Here is a 24,127-nt window from a genome sequence, read left to right on the forward strand (position 1 = left end):
AGCTTTCAAATAATTGCATCTCTTGAAGATCCTTCAAAATAGGAAACACATATACATTTCTATGAAATTTTGTGGGAGAAATTGTATAGATGAAAGATGCATGGGTGGCTAAGATGACTTTGAAGGGTCCTTGTAATTTGAGGATTCAGTGTTCTAGGAGGAGTGATGGAAATCAGGTAACAAGATCTCCTGCAAAATATTCACAACTCTTTGAAATGGAAATTAGGCTATTCCAATTTAGAAATCAAATTAAGGCAAATATTCAGGGTGTTAGCAGGCTGTGCTCTTGCCTGTTTGCAGTGGCGGCTAAAGAAGAGAGGCGTACATTTTCCTAGATGAAGCAAGATCTCTCTCAGCCAGTTTTCATCCTTACTTAGCACCTGCTGGTTTGGAGTGGTGTCACCCAAGCAATCAGACAGGGGGGATGTGCCAAGAGCCTGCCCTCCTCTCCCACTGTGTGCTGCCCCTCCTCCCTACACCCCATGACAGCCTGTCCTGATATAGATGGACAGGGGACTGGTTTAAAATGACAGTCTCAAGTTCGTTTAGAAAGAGAAGGCTAATTCAAAGAAACAGCAAGGCAAGCTTCCTTTCTCTGTAGGAATCATTATTATCCCCCTTCATCATGGCCCACCTGGGTGCCCATTTTGCCTTTAGATCCCGCTGGCAGAAGACCGACGACGAACTCTGTCGACATAGCATGTCTTTTATCCTTCACAAAGCCATTCGCAATGACTTCTTTCAGAGCTATCTCTACCTGCTGGAAAAAATTCCCCTGGGTAAGTGAGTCAGAGCTACTAGATAAGAAACAAGAAATGACTGAAGGGATTGCATGAGGTCATGGGGCTTCTAGAAGAGAATTTAAAACAAGGATGCTTTTTAGATAAAAAAACTCCACAACCAATGTCATTGGGCTGAAATGTTTCAATGGAATGCTTTTATGGAGAATACAAAGATTAAGTGCCTAAAATAGAGTTAGGACTTTATTTTGGGATTTCCATGCACCCTCAGACACTGTGATTTGCTTCTCTGGGTGTCCGTTGCCTGAGTATCAGGCTTGTAGAAACTCAGACAAGTTTAATATTTACAAAAAATTGTAATTGGGCAAATTTGATAATTCAAAGATGAGAGTATTAATGCATTAATACACTGAGTAAGCGTTAAAAAGAAAGACATAATAGATCAAAATGTGCTTGGGGTATGTATGTATGTTTATGTGTGTGTGCTTGTGTACACACTTATAATCCTCTCTGGTCTTCTTGAATCACAAGAATAGTCAGAGAGCCTTAAAAAAACAGATTTTAGCTTGGTTTTTGAATATTAAGAAATCAGTAGTCTGTCTCCATTTTTGTTATTTCCTCTAGTTTTCAGAGAATTGGACAACAGAGCAATAAAAAGCTTATGTGGTTTGCCTACTCTACTTTTTTCAGCCTCTGTGAAAGTAGTTACTTAAGGGCACCCTAAACAGCACTGAAGAGGAAATAACTTACCATTAAAGAGTAAAGTACCCTCCTCCCTTTGATTTATATTTTACCCCGGTGAAAGCAAGAAGGCTGTGTATCAGCCTAGTCTGTTTTCTTAAGGTCGTCTGAAAGCCCCATTGTGCACTTGAGGTGGTCAGGGTTTCCAGCTGTCGAAGCAGCTACATAATTCTTTGTATTGCATTCAAGCAACTGAATGTTAGCAGCCTGCCAACACCTCTTTTCATAAATCCATTTATGAGGGATCTTTAATTCTAAACATACAAATACCTTCATTTCATATTTATATAACTTCCTTCTAAAACTTTTTATCATCTATGACTTTATTTGATTCTCATAGTCACGCTATGGAATAGATGGGGTAGGTTATCATTATTTTTTTCTACCTACCTTCCCTCCTTCTTCCTCTCATTTTACTTTTTCAAAGAAGGGAAATAAAATTCAGAGATGGTGATATTTAATCTAGATAGAGTAATATCAAAGCAAAGACCAAAGTCCAGGGCTTTTTTTGGTAGATCACACTGCCCATGAGTAATTATTTTAGGACATATAATACATCTCATCTATATCCAAAAGGAAAAAATAATAGAGCAGTTTAAGTGGAAGGTGATGATGTTCTAGCCAATTCATATACTGCAGAGCATTGCTTTTCTGGAGACACTCTTCAGGCCATACCTTAATAAGAGTAGCTTTGTAACCTTGGTTTTATTAGACTGGAGAAACGTATCAATTATGACAGCTGAGAAGAGAGTCACTAACAGGCAGATGACTGCCAAACTTCACAAATATTTACTAGAGAGAAAAAGAAGTCACCTTTGAAAGCAGCTGAAGATGAATGAAAAAGTAGAATACAATAGTCTCTTCTGAAAAGCAGAAGAAAATTAATTTGGCACAAGTGGGCAATAATTTATATTTGATCTCAATCCCTTTTATTGTCCAATAAAATCATTGTGATTTTGTGTTTTTCTCCTTTGTAAGTATGCTAATGGTTTGCCAATTATTTTCAACCTTTTAAAAAAACATTATTATCAAAAGGCAAAGTTTTTGACAAAATATTCCATGGACGCCTAGTGAAAAATACAGGAAAAAGTGAAACTTTTCTGCGAAGGATTGGGGTCAGGACCCTTTCCTTGGTCTAGTCTCTTAGACTCAGACTTACCACTGTCTCCGGAGGCACTTTTTTTTTTTTTTTTTTCCGGAGATGGAGTCTCACTCTGTCGCCCAGGCTGGAGTGCAGTGGCGCCATCTCAGCTCACTGAAAGCTCCGCCTCCCAGGTTCACGCCATTCTTCTACCTCAGCCCCCTGAGTAGCTGGGACTACCGGCGACCGCTACCGTGCCTGGCTAATTTTTCGTATTTTTAGTAGAGACAGGGTTTTACCGTATTAGCCAGGATTGTCTCGATCTCCTGACCTCGTGATCCGCCGTACTGAGACTCTTCTATAATACCTGTGGGGTTCCATAAACACAGTTTGAAAACCATAAGTCTATTCCAAGCCAATATTGCCTTCATTTTACTTATTTGCAACTTTCCATAAATGGGCATTGCTTATTTTCTCTGACCCTGATGATTTGACCTGGACATTAGTTTCAACTGAGAGTCACAGAGCTAGCCTCATCCACAGTACCTCTTTGAAGATAGAAATCGAGGGCTACATTAGTCAATATGGACTGGGATATGCTGCAATAACAAATTAACTCTGGACTCTTGATAGCTGAACACACAAAGAATATTGTTTTCTCTTGCTGCATCATTTTCAACATGCATTATTGGAGGTGGAGGGGAGGCTATATTCCACACAGGCAATCAGGGATCCAGGATGATAGAGGCTTTGCCAGCTGGAACATCACTAGTCACCAGGCAAGCAAATAGAGCAGCCAAAGTTTTGTCTACTAGCTCTTAAATACTTCAGCCCCAAAGGACATCGATTACATCTGTTTAGAATTCGTTGTCCAGAACTTCAAGAATGCTGGGCAATATGAAGGGAGCACATGTATATTTGTTCACTAGCAAATGTTCCTGCCACAGGGAAAAATATTTTATTTTGGAGATAAAAATACCAGACAATTCTTATTTCTGATCAATTCAGTCATATTTAATGTAAGAGATATTTATGGAATTTCATTATTGTCAAAGTACTGTGCATTAGAAAGGATTCAAATATTAATAAGACAGTTTCCATTCTTCTTCGGGATTTTATAATGTGACAATGGATGCAAATCTACAAATAACTGTGTATTAATCCCTTTAAACTAAGGGTACAGAGAAATCAGGCTACCAGTTCTGTGAATACTCAGATTTTTTGCGGCTTTTTCCTCTAATGGGAGAAGCCGAATGTTCAGAAAGGAATCTGCATGTAAGTCTTATCTGCCAGTGTGACTTTTATTCAATTAGAAGGTTTCCCTTAATCCTTGATTCACTCATTTAAACTTTGGTTTTTGTCCCAGGAGTTTATAACTTATATTTATGGAATGCAATTGTGTGTATTAGTTCCCCTATTGGACTCTCATTCCCATGAGAGTGGAGACTTGCCTTTTTCTTCCTCTTCTGTATCTATTTAGCATTTACCATGGTTCCCGGCACATCAGAAAAACTCAAAAAATATTTGTTAAATGAATTAAATGGCCTCTTATTAATAATTAATTGTGGATCAGCAAAATTCTGAGTTCAAATGTTTGCACTGCTACTACTAGAAAACTGACCTCTGCAAGTTACTAAAGCCTCTGAGTATAATTTTTCTTAAAACTATAGCAGAGTTGATTGAAGGATTAAATGTTGGTATATATGTGAAATAGTCCTCCTCAGTAAATATTAGTTTCTTTATTTCCTTCCTCTGAGCCAGGCCTCTTTTAAAGTCACCATGTAGCCTTCTCTAGAACAGGCATTACCAAAGACAATAAACTTAATTCAAAATATGAGAGTTTTCAGGCTGCAGTGAGTATTAATTATGTTTTTCCGTTTGGAAATAAAACTTAGCCAGAAGAGATGCTTCCTCTCCAGCTCTGCTGAGGTGTTTTACAGTCAGCTTCCTCTACTCTTGATAATTTCAAGACTTCATAGAAATGAAAATAAAGCCCTTCTTTCAAAAAGGCTAGGGAACTTCTCCTGTAGGGTCTGCACAGAGAGTTTGTTGTTTGGGGTAATTATATGGAAAGAACGGTGGCTAACCAGACTCTTTGATTCCTTCTTTCCTTCCTTTCTCCTTCCAACTGCCTAGATTAGGCAGCCAGTCTCACTCCAGCACACTATGTGGTGACATTCAGTCATGGGGAAATTTGCTGAAACATCCCTGGCAAGCTTCAGAGATTCATGGAATAGCAAAGACATACGTACTAAAAATCTCCAATGGAAGACTCAGCTATGCTGTTGAACATAACAGATCTTCAGGAAGAAGTGAGAACAAGCCTATCATTGTTCTCAGTGTTTTGCATATAACTATCTCAGTTCATTTTCATAACATCTCTATTAGGTGTGCTGTTATTTTCGCCATATGATATTTGAGGAACTGATACCCAGACGAGTTAAGTAACTTGCCAAAGACCTTATGGTGGTGAGTAGAGTAGCAGGATTAGGATCCAGGTGATCTAACTCCATGATCTTTTTTAAACCACTACATAATACAATGTAAATGAAAACTTAACTCATGGGGCAATATAAGTTTTACCATATTTTATGATTTAACAAGAATAGAGAACAAACAGCCTATGAAGAACATTGGCTTCCTGTTGAGATAATCAAGATAGGCAGGTCAGTGAGTAGGTTTAAATAATCTAGGTACACCAACCAATGTTCTGCTAGAAGCTTGCTGTGAACAAGTTTTCCAAAAGTGGCTATTCATGAACAAATAGGATACAGAACAGGAAAACAATTCAGTGGAAATCTCCAATGTATATGCCAGTGCTCAAAGGGTTCCACTGGAGCTGCTGGGATAACATCTCCATGTTTAGTAACAATTATTGAGGAATAACTTAACACTCAATGATTCTTCTAGTGTTATCCACATTTCTGAACACGTAGAAGTCAATGGACATTCACGTTGTTAAAGGCTTAGCCCAACTTCATGTGTAGAACAATGGTTCTGTGTGGTTTAACAGAAAGACCAGAAGCTTTTGCATTTGAATAGACACATGCCAGGAACTGGTTGTGACATTTCTTTTCTATATGATATTAAGTTACCAAGTCTCTCAGATTCTCTTACTCATCTCTAAAATGATGATTATAATTCTAGTCTTATAGCATCATTGTGACAGTTAAAAGATAAAGTGAAGAGGTGACATGAAAGTACTCAGCATAATGCCTGGCACATAGGAGGTATCCTCTCTTGCATTGATTCCCTTTTCAGAAGAATCAGTCTCTGAGGAGGAAATTAACTCTGGCTTTTAACTTTGATGGCAAAGACATAGATTGTTCAGCTACACCTTTGCCATCAAAGTTAAAAGCTAGAGTTAATAACAACATCTCTTAAAAAGCACTTGGAACTTCCAGAATAAAACTCACCGCACAGCTATTAGTATTTTAAAAATTTATTTCATTCCCTTGATAGGCATTGCTGCACAACTCAGCAATGTACAATGATACATTTTCAAATGTTTATCGCTACCTGTGCAATACAAATGCTGTAAGACCATTTTTCTCTTTCAAGCAACGAAGAAAATATAATTTTCCTTTTTATTTAGCGATATATTTTTAGGTACAGAGTATGAGAGGGATGATCTATAGGTTTCCTATTTAAATAGACATAGGTTCAATTCCAGATATATCACTCTCCAGCTACTTAACCTTGAGCAACTTAGTTAATCTCTTAATGCCTTGGTTTCTTCTTTTGTAGAATGGATATATAATGTTTATCTTACATATTCAGTTCAATATAAATGTTTTGCATATGTATTACATATAAACATGTTTGATCAATTATAGTTACTATTTTTTAATTATTTGAGTATGCCTAATTGGAAGGACAGGTATTTCATAAATGATACCAAAGGTATGACTTATGTGTGCTTATGTCAGTTAATCCCTATCACCATTCAGCTCTTTGTTGAACCCATATATTATTCAAAGAACAAAAAGCTAGCTTTTAGTCAATGAACATTCAAAGAAGGCCCATCAGGAAGTTAGCATAACGTTAAGTGCTGGGTTATAAAAAAAAAAAAGACGTAGCCTTATCCTGAAGAGTTTAGTGTAGAAGAGAGACTTACACAAATATTTTTTTTAAATGTGGTATCACAGTGATAGAGACCACTATAAAATTCTACAGAGGTGCAAAGGAAGCATGGGGACTGCTGAGTCAAATCTCATCATGAAAAATCTGTCTTTAGTATCTCCACTTGACTTCTGGCCTTTTCAGATTTGACGGTAGGTCAGACGGAGAGTTCAAGAAAGAATAGAGAGTCAGGAAGACACTCAGCAAGTAGGCAGGGGATAGATCTCTTGCTGAATTTGAGAAAGTAGATTGTCTTTCCCCAATTTAGAAGTCAGGAAAACACTAAACTAGCCCTCAGTTGAAAAGAAAAAAGCCCCACACAACTTTCAGAATAGGCAGTGCCCTATTTTAGAGATAAGAAACACCAGACACCTAAAGTCTATAGGGAGCAAATAAAACCTAAACGGTTCCTCTGGGCAATTCAGAGACTTGGTAACGACAGCTTTCTAGCATCCTGGCACATTTAAACCTTGAATTTCACCAGAAACACTGATAAATCCCCTCCACCCCGACTGTTGGTGTAAAATAGAATGAGGAAGGTAACATTTGTTGAGTTTCTACTCTAAACCAAACACCATACTAGGTGTTTTCACATTCATTATCTCATTTAATAATCTCATCAAGTTGTATGACAGGTTTTGATATATTTGCGATATTTGTCTCACCCAAATCTCATGTTGAAATGGAATCCCCAATGTTGGAGGTGGGGCCAGGTAGGAGGTGTTTGGGTCATGAGGATGAATCCCTCATGCCTTGGTGCTGTCCTTACAATAAGTGAGTTCTTGTGAGAGCTGGTTGTTTAAAATCGTGTGGCACTTCACCCCACCTTTTACTCCCACTCTTGCCATGTGATGAGCTTGTTCCTGCTTCACTTTTAGATGTGAGTAAAAGCTCCCTAAGGCCTCCCCATAAGTGAAGCAGATGCCAGTGTCATGCTTCTTTTACAACCTGCAGAACTATTAGTCAATTAAACCTCTTTGTTTTATAAATTAAGCAGTCTCAGGTATTTCTTTCTTTATAGCAATGCAAGAATGGCCTAACATAGACAATTTGTACTGATGAGTACAGCATTGCTCCTGAAATGCCTGACATGTGGAAGCTTCTGATACTTGAAAATGTGGAAGTGACTTTGGAACTGGGTGATGGGAAGAGGTTGGAAGAATTTGGAGGGCTCAGAAGACAAGATGATGAGGAAAATTTTGGAACTTCTTAGAGTTGTTAAATCACTCTGACCAAAATGCTGATAGTGACGCAGACAGTGAGACCAGGCTGCTAAGATCTCAGATGGAAATAAGAAACTTATTGGGAAGTGGAGCAAAGGTCACCCTTTTTATGCTTTAGCAAAGAGCTAAGTTGCACTGTATCCATGTCCTAGGGATCTCTGGAAGATTGAACTTAAGAGTGATGACTTAGCATATCTGGTGGAATAAATTTCTAAACAGCAAAACATACAAGATGTGGCCTGACTGCTTCTAACAGCTTAACCAAGATTTGGAAGCAAGCAAATGACTTAAAGTTGGAAGTTATATTTAAAGGGGAAGCACAGCATAAAAGTTGAAAATCTGCAGCCCAGCCATGTGGAAATAAAACTTTTTCAGAGTAAGAATTCAAGCAGTTGTGGAACAACCACTTGCTAGAGAGATTTGCATGACTAAAAGTGAGCCAGGTGCTAATAGCCAAGATGATGGGGAAAAGGTCTGGAAGGCATTTCAGAGATCTAAGAGACGGCCCCTCCCATCACAGACGCAGTAGTATAGGAAAACTGGTTTCAGGGGACCAGGCCCAGGGCCCTGCTACCTTGTGTAGCCTCAGGGCACTGTTCTCCATATCCCACTCCAGCTCCAGCTGTGGCTCAAAGGGACCCAGGTACAGCTCAGGCATCTGCTATGAAGGGCAGAAGTTGTAAGCCTTGTTGGCTTCCACATGGTGTTAAGCCTGTGGGTGCACAGAGTGGAAGAGTGGTGGAGGCTGCCAAGTCTCTAGATTTCAGAGGATGTATGGGCAGTCCTGGGCACCCAAGCAGAAGCCTGTTGCAAAGTTGGAGCCCCCACACCGAGATAACCTTTATGAGTGTGGAGGAGAAATGTGGGGTTAGAAGTCCCACACAGAGTCCCCACAGGGGCACTGCCTACTGGAGCTATCAGAAGGGGACCGACTGCCTCCAGACCTGAGAATGGCAGACCTACCTGCAGCTTACAACCTCAGTATGGTCCAGCCCAGGAGGGGAGCTGCCCAAGACCTTGGGAGCCCACACCTCATATCAGTGTGCCCAAAATGCAGGGCATGGACTCAAGGATTATTTTGGAGCTTTAAGATTTAATGACTGTCCTGCTGGCTGGGGTTCAAGCTTGTGAGGGACCTTTAACCCCTTTCCTTTGGCCTATTTCTCCCTTTTGGAACGGGAATGTTTTCCTAATACCTGTATCCCCATTGTATCATGGAAGTAAATAACTTGTTTTGATTTTATGGGGTTGTAGGTGGAGGAATTCATCTCCAGATGAGATTTGTGACTTGAGACTTGGGACTTTTGAGTTAATGCTGGAATGAGTTAAGACTTTGGGGGACTATTGAGAAGGGAATTTGAAATGTGAGAAGGACAAGAGATTTGGAGGTCCAGGGCAGAATAATATGGTTTAGATATTTGTCCCATCCAAATCTCATGTTAAAATCCCCAATGTTAGAAATGGGGCCGGGTGGGAGGTGTTTGGGTCACAGGGACAGGTTCCTCATGGCTTGGTGCTGTCCAGTTTGTGAGTTCTTATGAGATCTGGTTGTTTAAAAGTGTGTGAAACTCCACCTCTCCCATTGCTCCTGCTCTGCCATGTGACATGCCTGCTCTGGCTTCACTTTCTGCCATGGTAGAAACTCCCTAAGACCTCCTCAGAAGCTTAGCAGAGGCCAGTGCCATGCTTCTTGTACAGTCTGCAGAACTATAAGTCAATTAAACACCTCTTTTCTTTATAAATTACTCAGTCTCAGGTGTTTCTTTAGAGTAACACAAGAACAGCCTAACAGAGGTATCATTACCTCTTTATAGAGGAAGAAGCTGAGGCTAACATGAGTTATGTAACCTATTCAAGGTCTTAAAACTAATTTGCGTCAGAGCCGGCAAACAAATCCAGGGATGTCTTACTCACACTTTTTCCTTCCTCTCTCTTTTTCCTTTTCTTTCTTCCTTCCCTCCCTTCCCTCCTTTCTTCCTTCCTTTTTTTCTGTTTTACCATTACTTCTTTAATGGCTAAATTGAGAAGTACTCATCTGCAAATCTCTTTTATGGAAGGTCTTACCTTTCACAGGGGCATCTCCTAATTGGGCTTTTTTTTTTTTTTTTTTTTCCTGTTGCAAAGGGCTAACTTGATCAAATATTACCAGACTCAAATCATTTCAAAATTACTGTCTAAACCTAGCTTACAAATCTTCTGAAGAATTTTAGATCATTTTAAAATTGACAAACAGGTCTAATAGCTGGAATAGAGAGGTATTTTAAAATAGCTATATTCAACCACTTAAAAAAAGAAGAAAGAAAAGAGGATACTCAGCACAGAAAAACACTTAGCTATCAACAAAATTTCCTGTTTGTCAGAAAGTCTTCATTTTATTGCCAACTTGGATAATATTGTCTTGACTTGTTGTCCCTATCTCTGATACTGGACCAATATTTCCTTTCATGTCTAGATTAAGATTTTGAGTATTTTGTTTTTCTCCAAATTTTTATATTGAAAGACAGCAAAAGTCATCAAATGGCACATTGCCTCAAGGTAAACTTACTTCTTTGCATCTTAGAGTCAGAAGATGAGACCTTAAGCCACAAAATTCTTTTGCTACCTGCAGAAGATTTTCTCAAGGAGGCATTTGAAAATTCTGAGTTTTATCCAGATAATTCATGCTATGTAACATTTCTTTCCTGCTCATTTTTTGATAACCCAATTAAAAAGTATCCTTCATGGTTAAGGTCTTATGGAGTCTTCTTGCTGCTACTTGCTGGCATCTGCTGCATGCCCAAGGCATTTTTTAGTACTATTCTTTGGGCATGCAGCCATGTGACTTAACTCCTCTATGCTAGGTGTAATCTCCATGAGAGAGATTGAGCTTTACGTTTATTTCCTGAATGTTTATTGGGGCTTAATAACTGAATCATGAATGAATTGTCTTTCAATGTAAACTCTCCTGGATATTAACTTTTCCTAGAAATTTCATTTTTATTCTCCTTCAGAGTAAACAAACTCATACTCTATTTTTCTTTTCACCACAAGTAAATAGTGGAAGCTCCTTGGGAATTCAACTCATAATGTAGGTCAAGAAATAAATATTACATTAAATAAAAAACAAACAGTGTCTAGTTTTTATCTTGAACTACCCCAAGTTTCATATAGACATTGCAATTCTTTAATTAGCCAGTATATATATTTGTATAGTAAAAAGCCATGCGCTGGTGACTGGTTGACTTATCTGAGTCAATATGCACAATTGCAGAAGCTTTCAGGAGGGGAGAACCTGGGGCTGAACATGACACCTCATTTATCTTTTTTTTAGTGAAATGCTGCTGTCAATTAGGTGAAAATGAGAACTCAAGCCCATAACCATAAAAGCCCACCTATTGAGTCTGACGCCTGCTGAGATTGGCATTCACTTGTGGTCTAAATGTTGCTGGCATAATGGACCATTCCTATTTCTAGATTAAGGGTTTTAATAGACTGCACAAACCAGTTGACTTAAGCAGGTGATGATGAGTGTGGCTGCTTTGCTGCTTTGGTTGGATCAAGAGAGCCCTGGGCTATGGCTTGCCAATGATCCCAGAGCAGCATCTAACCCTGGGCAGCCTCTGTGAGCTGTGAGTTCCTAGCCTGATTTTCTGAGACATCCAGAAGAATTTGGAACCAGTCATATTATTGGTGATGCCTGATTTTTGTCATCCCTGTTGAATTTATAAGCACTTATTAAGTTGCTTGCTGTGTACACAACACTTTACCAAGTGCTAGGGAAGGGAGATTGGTGTAGGTCCATGGTTCCCAGTGTTTTTGAACATAAGGACTATTCTTTTAATGTTGTATTTTCTCAATCAGTAGCTAATATGTGTGTAGAATAACAAAAAAAGCTTCTATGTATTTATTTAAACTTTTAAAAGAGTTGAATTTTAAAATAACCATCTATGTATAATAGTTATTCTGTATGGAGGATATAAATAATATTGGTGGTCTCCAGAAAATGATGAACTACATGGAAACTGATTCTTGTTCTTGTTATCCCTTTTAGCAAATTCATGGTGATTCAGGGTACAAACATTGGCTACAGTGTCTCCAAGTTGGAAAATGCTGATGCCACTCCATAGATGGAACACAGTCATAGTAATATAAGTGGTATTTTTTGGATTTTTAACTTTTAGAATCAAAATTTGGAACTATGTAATTGTTCAATTCTGAACACCATCCAACATCTCAGTCCTGGGGTTATCTGAAGAAAAATGTTCTTAAAGTGAAATAGGTATTTTTCTCTTTGATTTCTTCTACCCAAATTTATGCCATATTTTGGCTTGCTTCATGCCCTGATCATAACATTTTTGAACCATTGTATATTTTTCTTGGAGCTTTCAATTATCTTTTATTTTTGGTGGTTTAGATTAAAAATATGTCTTCCTTAGAATATTTCTAATATCTCCTTGCTTCTTGCCTACTCTGTTGCCTTGGATCTAGCTTATTCTACTTAAAGATATTATTTTTGAAGTCTATGTTTTGTCTTGTAATATAAACTGATTTCTTTCCAGATCTGATACATATCTGTCATTTTGAGATTTCTTTTCATTGGATACCTGGTTAATTACATCGTCTTTCATCATGCATCTTCTCTTGATTGTAACCCTCATTGGGCTGGAATATAGCTTCAAGAAACTTCTGAAGAATGAATCTATAGGAGGTAAATATTCTTTGAAAATTTGACTGGGTATTAAGTTTAGTTTGCAAAAATTTGATGTCAGAATATTGGTGGCACTCTGCCGTTGTTTTCTAGTGTTTCTGATGAGATCTGTGATATAAGTCTGATTCTAGTCTTTTGAACATAGAGTTGCCAAATAAAATACATGATGCCAGCTAAGTTTAATTTTAACATAATCACCAAATAATTTTTGGTGTAAGTATTTACCCTGGAATGTGCAATATTTCAGGCATACTCAAACCAATAAATTATTCATTATTTGTCTGAAATTCAAATCTGTGTGTTGTGTATTTTTTTTCCCCTAAATGTTGCAACCCTATTTGAAGGTCAGCCACTGTTCCTCCTCTAAATGACTTTTAGATCTTCTTACTACTCTTTCTGTTTTGAAATCTCTTAAAGATGTGCTTAAATATGGCTTTAAAAAAAAATCTATGCACCTGAGCACTTTGTTGGATCTTATAATCTCTTTCAGCACCAAGGAATTTTCTTCTATTACTTCCTTTAATAATTTTCTTCCCTTCATTTTATTAGTTTTCTGGAATTCTAATTAGCTTGATGTTGGGCCTTCTGAATTGCTTATGTAAGTCTAGTCTTCTTATTTCTGTTCTGCACATCTATCTTTTTGTTTTATGTTCTGGAAATTTACTCAACTTTATATCTTAAAGTTTTTGGTTATCAAAACTTTAATTTCTAATAATTCTTTACTGCTCTTTTAATTATAATTTTCTTGGAATCTTATCTTTAATTTGTGGATGTGCCTATTCTCATATGTCTTCAAAGATATATGAGTTTTTTGTTTTGTTTTGGCTTAAATTCTCATCCATCTCCTGAATTATTTTTGTTTTCTTTGAGGTCAATTCTGACTATCTCAATCTTTGTTTTTCAGGCTGCTACTTTACTCTCATGTGTTTGGAGATCATTTATCCACATTTAAGAATAAAAAACAAGGTAAATAATTCTAGGCAATGGATAAGGTTTCCTTTGTTTTGTACTTGTCCCCTAAATATACAGGAAGCCCTACATGTGCAGGTGGATTTTACCAGACTCTGATGAATGGGTGTAAGTGACAGCACTTGGAGTCTTCTATATGTGAAAATGAGTAGTAGTATTCTAACATTTTAATGCTAACTGGTCTAGCTCTTCCTAGGCAATTGATCTACTTATTCTTTTTAAAGACAACAGACACATTTTCTTTTTCTAGGATTACAGCTGTGCTTTCTGCTGCTTTTAGGAGGGTGCGCTTGTCCTCTTACCTGGTTGTTCTCTAGACAGAGTTTTGATTTATGCTGTTTTTTTGTTTGTTTCATTTTTGTTTTTTTGACTTCCATTCTCACTCTTACACTTGCCTTCCTATTGATTCTAAGTCCGGAATGTAATTTCCTCTTGCAAATATTTTGGCCTGCAAATTCTTTTGCTTTGTTCCATCTGCTTTTTATTGTCCAGAAATTTATTGTAATCATGAATCCATCAGTGATATCTTCTCATTTTCCTCACTATTATGGGTTTAGTGTTTTAAGATAGTTCTCAGGGAATACTGGGAGGGAGAGAAGACAAATGCATGTACTCAGCCTACAATCTTGAACCAGAAGTTCCATCCTTTAATCTACTGTCTATCATTTTATTATGAATGTCTTATGATGAAAATATTTTATATCTGCATGGGTGAATTTTGGTTTTCAAAACATACTTATGTGTAGTCTCATTTATTCCTCAGAAGTTGGAACACATATTTTTCTTACATATTTTTGAAAATAATAAAATGACAAAGTAAATGTGAATGTGCCTGGCACACTACCTAGGACAGAATAGCTGCACAATAAATATTACGTCTCTTTTATTATGTTATTTTCACAATGTAGAGTTCAGGCACATTTCTGTAATATTGGTATGAAGACATATTTGGATATGTATTGTTTGAAAAAGATATAAAAACAGTTACCCCCACCTTACGATTAGAAGCAAAGTAATTTTTTCATTAAACTTTATTATAAGCTTAATGAGAAAATTCTCAGAAAACATTTGGAACTCAGGGATAAAACTCACCACAAAACTGATGACATTCTTTACATTATTGTAGCTAACACTGTTAAAAATTTTAATACACTGATATAGCTATGGGTTTATTCAACTATAGAGTTATTAAGTCATGAAAATGCCACATGATTGTAATCCATAGATGCAATCTCTGAAGATCAGAGGAGTTAAGACGTTTTCGCAGCATTACATAGCATGTAAGTCACAGAGCCAAAACTCAAACCCAAATCTTTTGACTTCAAACCAGTGCTCTTTTCTCCACAGCACAGATTCACAGGCTTTTAAAAGGAAATGTAATGCATAAGGCTGAGCTTTTTTTCTTATAAACATTAATAACTATTAATAATGTTTCATTTGCAGTGAAATTGTATGCTTTAACGAGCCAAGTCATCAATGGCGAGATGCAGTTCTATGCCAGAGCAAAACTTTTCTACCAGGAAGTATCAGCCACAGAAGAGGGTATGATGGGAAATTTCATTGAACTGTCCAGTCCAGATATCCAGGCCTCTCGGAAATTTCTTAGGAAATTTATTGGGGTGAGTTATTCAACTGCAGCTTGATGAGAAGGCAAAGTCATTGCAAACACTGAGCTCGCACGCCTCTGTGTTGTTACTTAAGTCACGACTAAGCCATATGACCCAGCCAAGAGTTCTGCCTGCAAGCCTGTTTTAGGATGTTCAGAAAGGATGAACCATTTATGATATGATAAATACAGTAACACTGGTTTATCCCACTTGGCATTTCACTCTCCTATCGCCAACTAATCTTACATGCTCCAGAGGAAGGTGAATTAGCAGTGTTGATATAAAATTTGGGAATGAAGAAGACATCTCTTTTAGAGTCTCATAAACATTTCATACCCAAATGATTGATGAGAGATCATGCCCTTTGGGATCTTGGGTTGACTTATTGACTCCCTGTAATAAAAATGAGATGTTGGAAGGAAATACATGATTATATTCAGTTTAAAAACAATGAAGGTAGAATCCTTTTATACTATTTTATACATAGTTTTGATTTTACCTTGAAAGAATGTTACCCTTTTGTAGTCCTGCATTGGGTCAACCCCTACTTCCTTACTGTCGTGTCATATGAAGACGGACAGTATATTGTAGGAGTCAAAATTTTGGGCTTTAAGGCTATTGTGGTTCTTCTGCTTAATGTATAAGCAACTTTGAGCTTGTTACTTAAATGTACCAAGTGTCAGTTTTCTCTCTTGTGACTAGGGCATGACAATAGAAGCTACTTCACAGGATAGTGTGGAGATCAAATGAAATAATACATGTCAGGTACCTGCTTTAGTGCACAAAATTAGTACCCAATAAAGTTAATTTATTACTATTACTACTAAAAACAGGCTTTCATATAATGTATTCATTCTATTTTAAGGAACTTCATTTAGTTGCTAGAAAAGACTTAACCCTCAAGAAAGACTGGGTGTGGTGGCTCACACCTGTAATCCTAGCACTTTGTGAGGCCGAGGTGGCTGAATCACGAGGTCAAAGTTCGAGACCAGCCTGGCCAATATGGTGAAACCCTGTCTCTACTAAAAATACAAAAATTAACCAGGCGTGGCATTGCACGCCTGTAGTCCCAACTATTCGGGAGGCTGGGGCAGAAGAATCGCTTGAACCCGGGAGGCGGAGGTTGCAGTGAGCTGAGATCGTGCCACTGCATTCTAGCATGGGTGGCAGAGCAAGACTCCATTTCAAGCAAACAAACTAACAAAACAAAACAAAACAACAGCAGAAAAGACTTAACCCCCAAGATAAAGCGTTCTATCAAAGATGCAAAATTCTAATTGGTAACAAGTTTTGTTCCAACACATTACAAAGTCATTGGTTTGAGATTTGGTGCCCATTTTATTCTGATAAAGGAAATATAAACATTAGGCCATCAACCAATTTAGTAGCAAAACATTAATATCTCTAGTGTTGAGGTGAGGTTCACTTCAAATCCAGTCTTCCTGGAGCACCCAGTGTGTGAGTCCAGAGCCTGACAGTGGATAAAAATGTGATCAGGATGATGTATTTACTGGGGCCAAAGTGTCTGGACATTAGCTTCAGCCATAAAAGACTAGAGAGTCTAGGGATGAAGACCGTGGATATTTACAGGTTAGGTTAACTTGGAGTATTTCTAAATCAGTGCTACTGACTGGCTTCACTGAATGCTGGTTCTGAGAGAGTCAATCTGCTAAGCACTTTAGAAGCGTTGTCTCATTTACTCCTCATGCGAATTCTTGGAGGTAAGTGCTATTATTAGCTCTGTTTTTATAGTTGTGGAAACTGAGGCTTGAAGAGGTTAAATAAGTTGTCAAGATTACACAGCTGGTAAGAGATAGAATGGGGAATTAAGCCCAACCAGGTCTGCCCGACACCAAACTCCCTGCTGTTAACCATGACATATTTTTTCCATTTGTCTCATGAAACTGAAAAATCCCTGCTTTATTTATTTATTTACTTACTTTTTTGGTGGACCATAGACCTCGACTCTCCTCCGGCCTGGCTGAAAGCAATCCCTCCTGCTTTCCTCGTGGTGAGGCCGACTTTGATCCCAAAGCATTTCAGAAGCTTAGTTAGTAATCCAGCTGTCTTGTCACTCCGTGTGGAATGCCAAGCTGACCACAGGGATGCTGGTCAGACAGAGCCCATAAGCACGCCCACAGACCTGGGAGAGGAAACAGCCTTGTGCTAGCATATTTATGTTGGAAAAGAGGCAGCCTGCTCCTTTGAAACAAATATAAGGAGTCCTTTTTAGTAGACAAGGCTCATTGTAAAACTGTGACTTCTAAGTACAAACACAGTCCTTTTTAAGGACTGATATTTTGGTACTTTGACCTTCACACTCTAATCTACTAGATTAGTATTCAGGTCAAGATACAAAGAGTTAGTGAATACGAGTATCTGACATGACTTATTCTTGTGTCAACTGCGAAAAGAAGATTGTTTAAAGTTTTGCTTTCCTTTCAGCACTTAATGACATGAGACAGTGGGAAAAGGTGTTTAAACTAGATGCAAATGTATTTACTTTAGCAAATAAACAAATGATACCAAGATGATGTCAATGCCATAGTTGATAACTTTCCTGTTTTAGCTTTCTAGTGGGCAAAAGTAGTAATTCATAAAAAGTCATCAGTATTTATTTGATAGTATTTATTTTTTGACATTTCTCAGAGATTGGATAGCTAAAAAATCTGGGTCTACTAACTTGTTATATTTTATAGTTTTTATACAGTGACATGAGGCCCTTTCATTGTAGTTTTTTGGCTCCATTGGATAAACCTAAAATAATGTTCTTCAAAACAAAATACATAGGCAGAATCACAACTAAACTGAAATTCCTAATAATGTTTTACTAGTTTATATGGATTCATAAATATAAACATGGCATAATAAATGAAAATGAAAATAACGAAATGGGCTCACGCCTGTAATCCCATCACTTTGGGAGGCCGAGGCGGGTGGATCACCTGAGGCCAGGAGTTCCAGACCAGCCTGGCCAACATGGTAAAACCCCATTTCTGCTAAAAATACAAAGATTAGTGGGGTGTAATAGCTAGCGCACACCTGTAATCTGAGCTACTCAGGATACTGAGGCAGGAGAATCACTTGAACCCGGGAGGTGGACGTTGCAGTGAGCTAAGATCCCGCCACTGAACTCCAGGCTGGGTGACAGAGTGAGACTCCATCTCAAAAAAAAAAAAAAAAAAAAAAAGGCAGTCTTGTTTTGAAATCATACATTGCATGTAGGTCTAGTCATATTCATTCAAGGGCATCAGATTTCAACACAATCACAGTTTCAGGCAGCCATGGTGTCCAATAAAGTTCAGGGTGCTTTGTTGTTCCAGGATTCTACTTCTAAAACTGCTTTCTACACTAATGAGAGCAACATGACCAATAGAGGCTTTTAAGGCCAAGTAATAATAAGAAAAATTTGAAATAAGAATCTCTTACTGAGCGTACACATTTTTAGTAAAGTCATTTCTAATAATGACATAATTTTTCCATCTACTGCCCATCTTTTTGTTATGAATTTACTTAGAAGATGCTTCTTTCACAGCATTCATACTTAGGCCTTTTTCTGAATTAGCTTAGTCTAAATTATATTTGAATGTGACATGTGGCACAGTGTAAGTAAAAATGGCAAACACATGGCAGTATACTACCACTTCCCCTTCTCATGCTTGAGGCAGACATCACTAATCTATCATAGATCTCTTTTCTACTGTCTAAATGAAGCCTTATAATTCCTTGTAACATAGCATTAGACAGATATTACCAAGAGAATCAGAGTTATCACTTGAGGTGACATCTCTAATGTAGAACTGGCTTTGGATTCAGACAGTTCCTGTTCTAATTCTAATTCTGACATTAGTTATGAAATATTAGAAATCAGAATTTTCTCATCTCCAAAATGAGGATAATAATCTATATTGTGGAGTTTTCTTATTATAATTATTATAGCTAAGAGCTTGCTATGTATAAATAATAATTGTGGCTATTATTATTCCATTTTGAAAGAAGTTACAGTTCCTTCACTTTTTGTTCTTCATTGTAATTTCCTAGCATAACGAAGGCCATTTGGGTGGACTAGAAAGCTGGTTTTCTGATGTTTCCCTCTGTTTGTATTTCACCTTTGATCCTTAGCCAATTTTTTTTTTATTCTTAGTTCCTGAGAAATCAAGAGTAGGCTTTTCCCTTAAGATCTTGATTGGCAACTTCAAGTATCTTGTTACTGTAATTTCTAGCACAAAACTGCTTCAGCAGCCATCCCAATTATGACCAAATAATTTAGACCAGCTGAATCTTCATAAATCAGAAACGTTTTTTAAGTTTTATGGAAGCAAGTTTGAGAAAGTTTGCATTGGCTGATTTCTCCCTACCTCCGCCATCTTCCCATCCCCTCACTCCCGGCTAATTTAATGCACAGATGTACTTAAAAAAACCATTTTTAGAATTTTTATGCCAAATAAATCATGTAGTTTCTGGTACCAAAAAAACCCAGAAAACAACGTTTAGCATTAAAAGACACAAGGAAACTTTGCCGAAACTATCTTTTATCCATGTGAACTTGCTGTGTGCCATCAGGGCTGTATTTGAAATAAAATCCTGGCCAGGCCAGGAATGGAAAAGTTAGCATTGTTCAGCTCAGGTTCCCAAACTTACCATCCGTCCAAGAGGAGTAGATAATTCAGAGCCTTCAAAATTTGCCTACAAAAGATAAAATTCAACTATTCCAAACTGAAATGTTTCCATTGAATGAGTCTGTAATTTTAAAACTCAGGAAGGTTCTCATTGTTTGGTTCTTTTTTGCTTACATGGCAATAATCTATAGTGTAGAACCATTTACCTGTGGATTTGTCTCAAATTTAGTCATTAACATTTAATCTTCATAGGGCTAACAATGGCTCATTTTTTTTGGAGAAAATTACCAAGTGTGTAAACCTAAGATACTATTTTTAAAAAATCTCATTTATAATTCTTTATTGGATAAAGAAAGCAGGACTAGAAATATTTAGATTTTTTTGAAAAGATAATTGAATGTATATCTTGATTGTGGTGGTAGGTGCATGGCTATATTTGTCCAAAATTATCAAATTGTACACAAGAAATGGTACATTTTATTGCATAAAATTTACCTAATAAAGTTGATTTAAAGAGGTAACTAGGGTGTGCAATTTTCAAGGATGGGTCTCTGTACTTGAAATATCAAGGTGCCTTTCTGCAGGGGCCTGGGAGAGCTGGAACAGACTGTGCCTTGGACTGCGGCTCCGGGATAGGAAGGGTCAGCAAACACGTCTTATTGCCTGTTTTCAACAGTGTGGAGCTGGTGGATATGATGGAATCCTTTCTCCTTGAAGCCCAGAACTACCTGCAGGTCAAAGGTGACAAAGTAGAAAGCTACCACTGCTACAGCCTGCAGGAATTCACACCCCCTTTCAGGAGATATGATGTCATCTGGATTCAGTGGGTCTCTGGTTAGTCCTGCATGACTTTGCCTCTGCTATTCTCCCCTTTTCAGCCAGAGAAGACAGTGCTTGGGGCTAATGAGGGCACCAAGGAAGAGTTAGCTGTAGTATTTCGAGCAGTTAGCTCCCTTAGGTGTCATGTGAACTCCCACAAAACTCTGATCTTCCAGATTTCTCCCTTGACATTTTCTGTACAATAAATTTACATTTCTTTGAGGATTTACGTTGGTTCTCGAACCAACCTAAATGGAGCAAGTGCCTTTGGACCAACCTAAATCCTCGAAGAATCTAAATACTTGAAAAAATTTCAAAAGTGCAGTCAAAAAGATTAATCCCCATTTATTGGCAGAACTAGACATTCTTAGATTTAAATCCCCAGGAAATGAGACAGCAGTGAATTCGATTTTGGGGTGTGTGTGTGTGTGTGTGTGTGACACAAAGATATAGTAATATAGGGGTTCTTCAGGGGACAGGGAGGGACTTTTGAGGGTAGACAATAATTTATCTCATGCCTATGAGGTTGACAGGCGAGGTAGGATAATATATTTTACAGACAGGGGACAGAGCCTTCTCTAAGAGGATATGTGTCCCCTTATCTAAATTTTCAAAGCCTCCTGTTACTGAACAAGGCTATTAAATAATTCATGAATGAGTGAACAAATGGTCTCCTGATTCTTAGCTGTGTTCTTCCCTACTCACCTTCCATCCTCCCTACCATATCATCCTGTTCCCCCATCCACTTGGTCCCCCTTGTAGGGCACCTGACTGATAAGGACCTTCTTGCATTTCTTTCCCGGTGCCGAGATGGCCTGAAAGAAAATGGCGTCATCATATTGAAGGACAATGTGGCCCGAGAGGGCTGTATCCTCGATCTCTCTGACAGCAGTGTGACTCGGGACATGGACATCCTCCGGAGCCTCATAAGGAAGAGTGGGCTAGTGGTGCTGGGCCAGGAGAAGCAGGACGGCTTCCCAGAGCAGTACATCCCTGTGTGGATGTTCGCACTGCACAGCGACAGACACTCCTGAAAAAGCAGTGGGAATGAACGCCCGGACTGGGCAGTGGTGCTTTGGGACAGGGCTGCTATCCTTCCAGGTGCCCCTTGTAATGCAGATAGGGAAGGTGAGAAAAGGGATACAATGTATGTCTGGAAATAATTTATGATATAATATGCACCTGTTTTCAGTGGTTATACAATGCCACACTCTGATGAGACGTGCACAAATTCTGTGGATTTTCTGGAAAAAAAAAAGTGAAATATCAGGAAACATGCTTTGAATCTGTTTGTATTTGTCTAAACTGTACAAGTGTGCATGAAAACAGAAGGCATAAAAGACAGCTGGCCTGCATCAATATTTGTAAAAATCGTCTTTAACAACATCCTTGGCAAAAATGGTGTGTGTTTGTTTGTTTTTTTTTTTTTTTCATCACAAGATGAAATCAGCATTCTGTGGGTCAAGGAAAACAAATAATTTAGCTTTGGGGGTTGTTCAAATAAAGCATTTGTTTACTCAAACACACACACAAAAAAAAAAAAAAAAGGAAAAGAAACAATGCCCACATATTCCAAACTATCTCGTTCCCTGATAATTATTTTTACAGAGTATTCTGGTGGGGGTGGGGGTGGGAGAAAATCTAGACTCCTTTCCCCACCTTCCTGTTAGTTACATTATACTTTCTTGCTCTTTGGTACTACTACTTCTCTTGAACAAACATCTCCCTCTAATTAAGAAGACACTAGTCAAAATTATCTTGTGAACACAAGTCCATTATTTAATTTTGTCTTTAGCCTTTCTCTTGGCAGAAAAGGTATTTGGTTTCACTTTCTATTTTGGCTCAGTTTTACTACCCAGTGATGTAATATGGATGTAATTTGATAACAGACGTCTGCATTACAGTGATGGGAAGTATCTCCTTTCAGGAGAAAATGTTGTGCCCTGAAATTTCAGCCTTTAACATATAAGTAAATATCATTGATAATCTAATTTTAGTCTTTGGTTTTCAACATTGCTTGGTTCATTGCAGCTGCTTCTGGGGTCTTGATTGATATGAACATATATTGAAAAGAGAAGCAGCAAAACAAATGGACAAGGAAACGATAAACCTGAAAACTGAACTAGCAGGACATTGGTTTAATTAAAAATAATCTAAAATTAGTCAAAAAATGTAATTCAATTTTTATTAGCAGAATGCTAAATATAACTGCTGTTGTCTTTAAAACACTTCAACATCTTCACATCGAAGCACATTTGTGCTTGATATGTATTGAGTCTTCATGCAATGAAAATAATTTAAGTAAAGAAGATAGACTACATGGATATGCTATCATCATAAAATAGTATTTTCAGGTCACAGCTGTAATTTAAGAGGAAAACAATTATGATAAAACATTTGATACTTTGGTGTAGCTTTACCTTGGTAGTTTCATTTACTGTGCTGGAAAATTATTTCACCTATTCTGCTCTTGGCATCTTACAGCTGTTGTATGTTACTTGCCACGCTCTAGGGTAGCATGCCACTGATTCCATGACAAGCAAGCCAGGGACCAGAACTAAATTGAATGGTAAACCATTATCAAACAGCCTAAGTGCAGCAAAACAATGGTACTCATGTTTTAGGCCTCTGTAATTCTTAGAGCACATTAGCAGAATCTTCTTTTTAGGCTCATCCTGGGAATTTTCTATTTCTTTCACCAGTATCCTTAATTCTCTTAACCCTTGACTTTCTGCTTTGCCAATATTCACAAGCTGATTGACACAGTTGTCAATATTCTCTGCTATGGGGTTTCTGAGCTTATGGAGGGAATGACATAATTTTCCTGCCAATACTGATACCTGATTTTCAACTCAGTTGGGTCATTGAGGTTGATCATCATTCCCTTTTCTCATCCTAAATCACATATTATTCTCCTTGGAAATTTTTCAGATTTTTATTGCTCTGTCCAATTTCCCAATTCCATATCTATGCTTAATTTAATTGAGAAAGTAGACATTGGGAGTAAATAGTATCAACACCCCTTCTCCCCTGACCTGGCTTTATATTGTTAATAATAGGTACAAAGTAAAGGGTGGCTTGAGAGAAATTGGAGCCAGATCATGTACACTACAGGTCATGTTAAGGTTTGGACATGTTATTCAAAGAACAAGTGGAAGTTCTTGAAGGATGCAAGTAAAGGACTGATTTTTCTGCCTTTGTTGTTGATTTTTCTGTCTGTAGTTGTCATAGAAACTGTGGAAAGAAGACATTTAGCGTGAGACCTACTCCAGTCCTCTTCAATCTAATTGAGTAAGCGAAACACACTGCTCAAGTTTATCAACACATCTGAAAACTAGTGATACAAATGACAACCTATGTTATTTCCCAAATACTGGTCCATAGTCCAGCTGCCTCAGAATCACTTGAGGGAGACTTATAAATAGAGATTCTCAAACTTGATCTCCATGATATATTGTTTTGTTAAGTTGGTCACTGATTCTGATCACTAGTTTTGTTTGAGGACATTGATGGGAAAGA

General features: G+C 37.8%; 1 protein-coding gene across 1 annotated transcript; it reads left to right on the top strand.

Moving 5' to 3' along the window:
* The first annotated feature begins 564 nt into the window (after nucleotides 1-564).
* On the top strand, nucleotides 565-21,675 carry METTL11B (methyltransferase like 11B). The gene is made up of 4 exons (XM_011962275.1): nucleotides 565-779; nucleotides 15,007-15,182; nucleotides 20,374-20,623; nucleotides 21,371-21,675. The coding sequence occupies exons 1-4, from the start codon at nucleotides 626-628 to the stop codon at nucleotides 21,640-21,642; spliced, it is 852 nt and encodes a 283-aa protein (XP_011817665.1). The 5' UTR covers nucleotides 565-625; the 3' UTR covers nucleotides 21,643-21,675.
* Nucleotides 21,676-24,127: the final 2,452 nt, after the last annotated feature.

Source organism: Colobus angolensis, unplaced genomic scaffold, assembly GCF_000951035.1.
Source record: "Colobus angolensis palliatus isolate OR3802 unplaced genomic scaffold, Cang.pa_1.0 Scaffold59, whole genome shotgun sequence".
In the NCBI taxonomy this organism is placed as follows: domain Eukaryota; kingdom Metazoa; phylum Chordata; class Mammalia; order Primates; family Cercopithecidae; genus Colobus; species Colobus angolensis.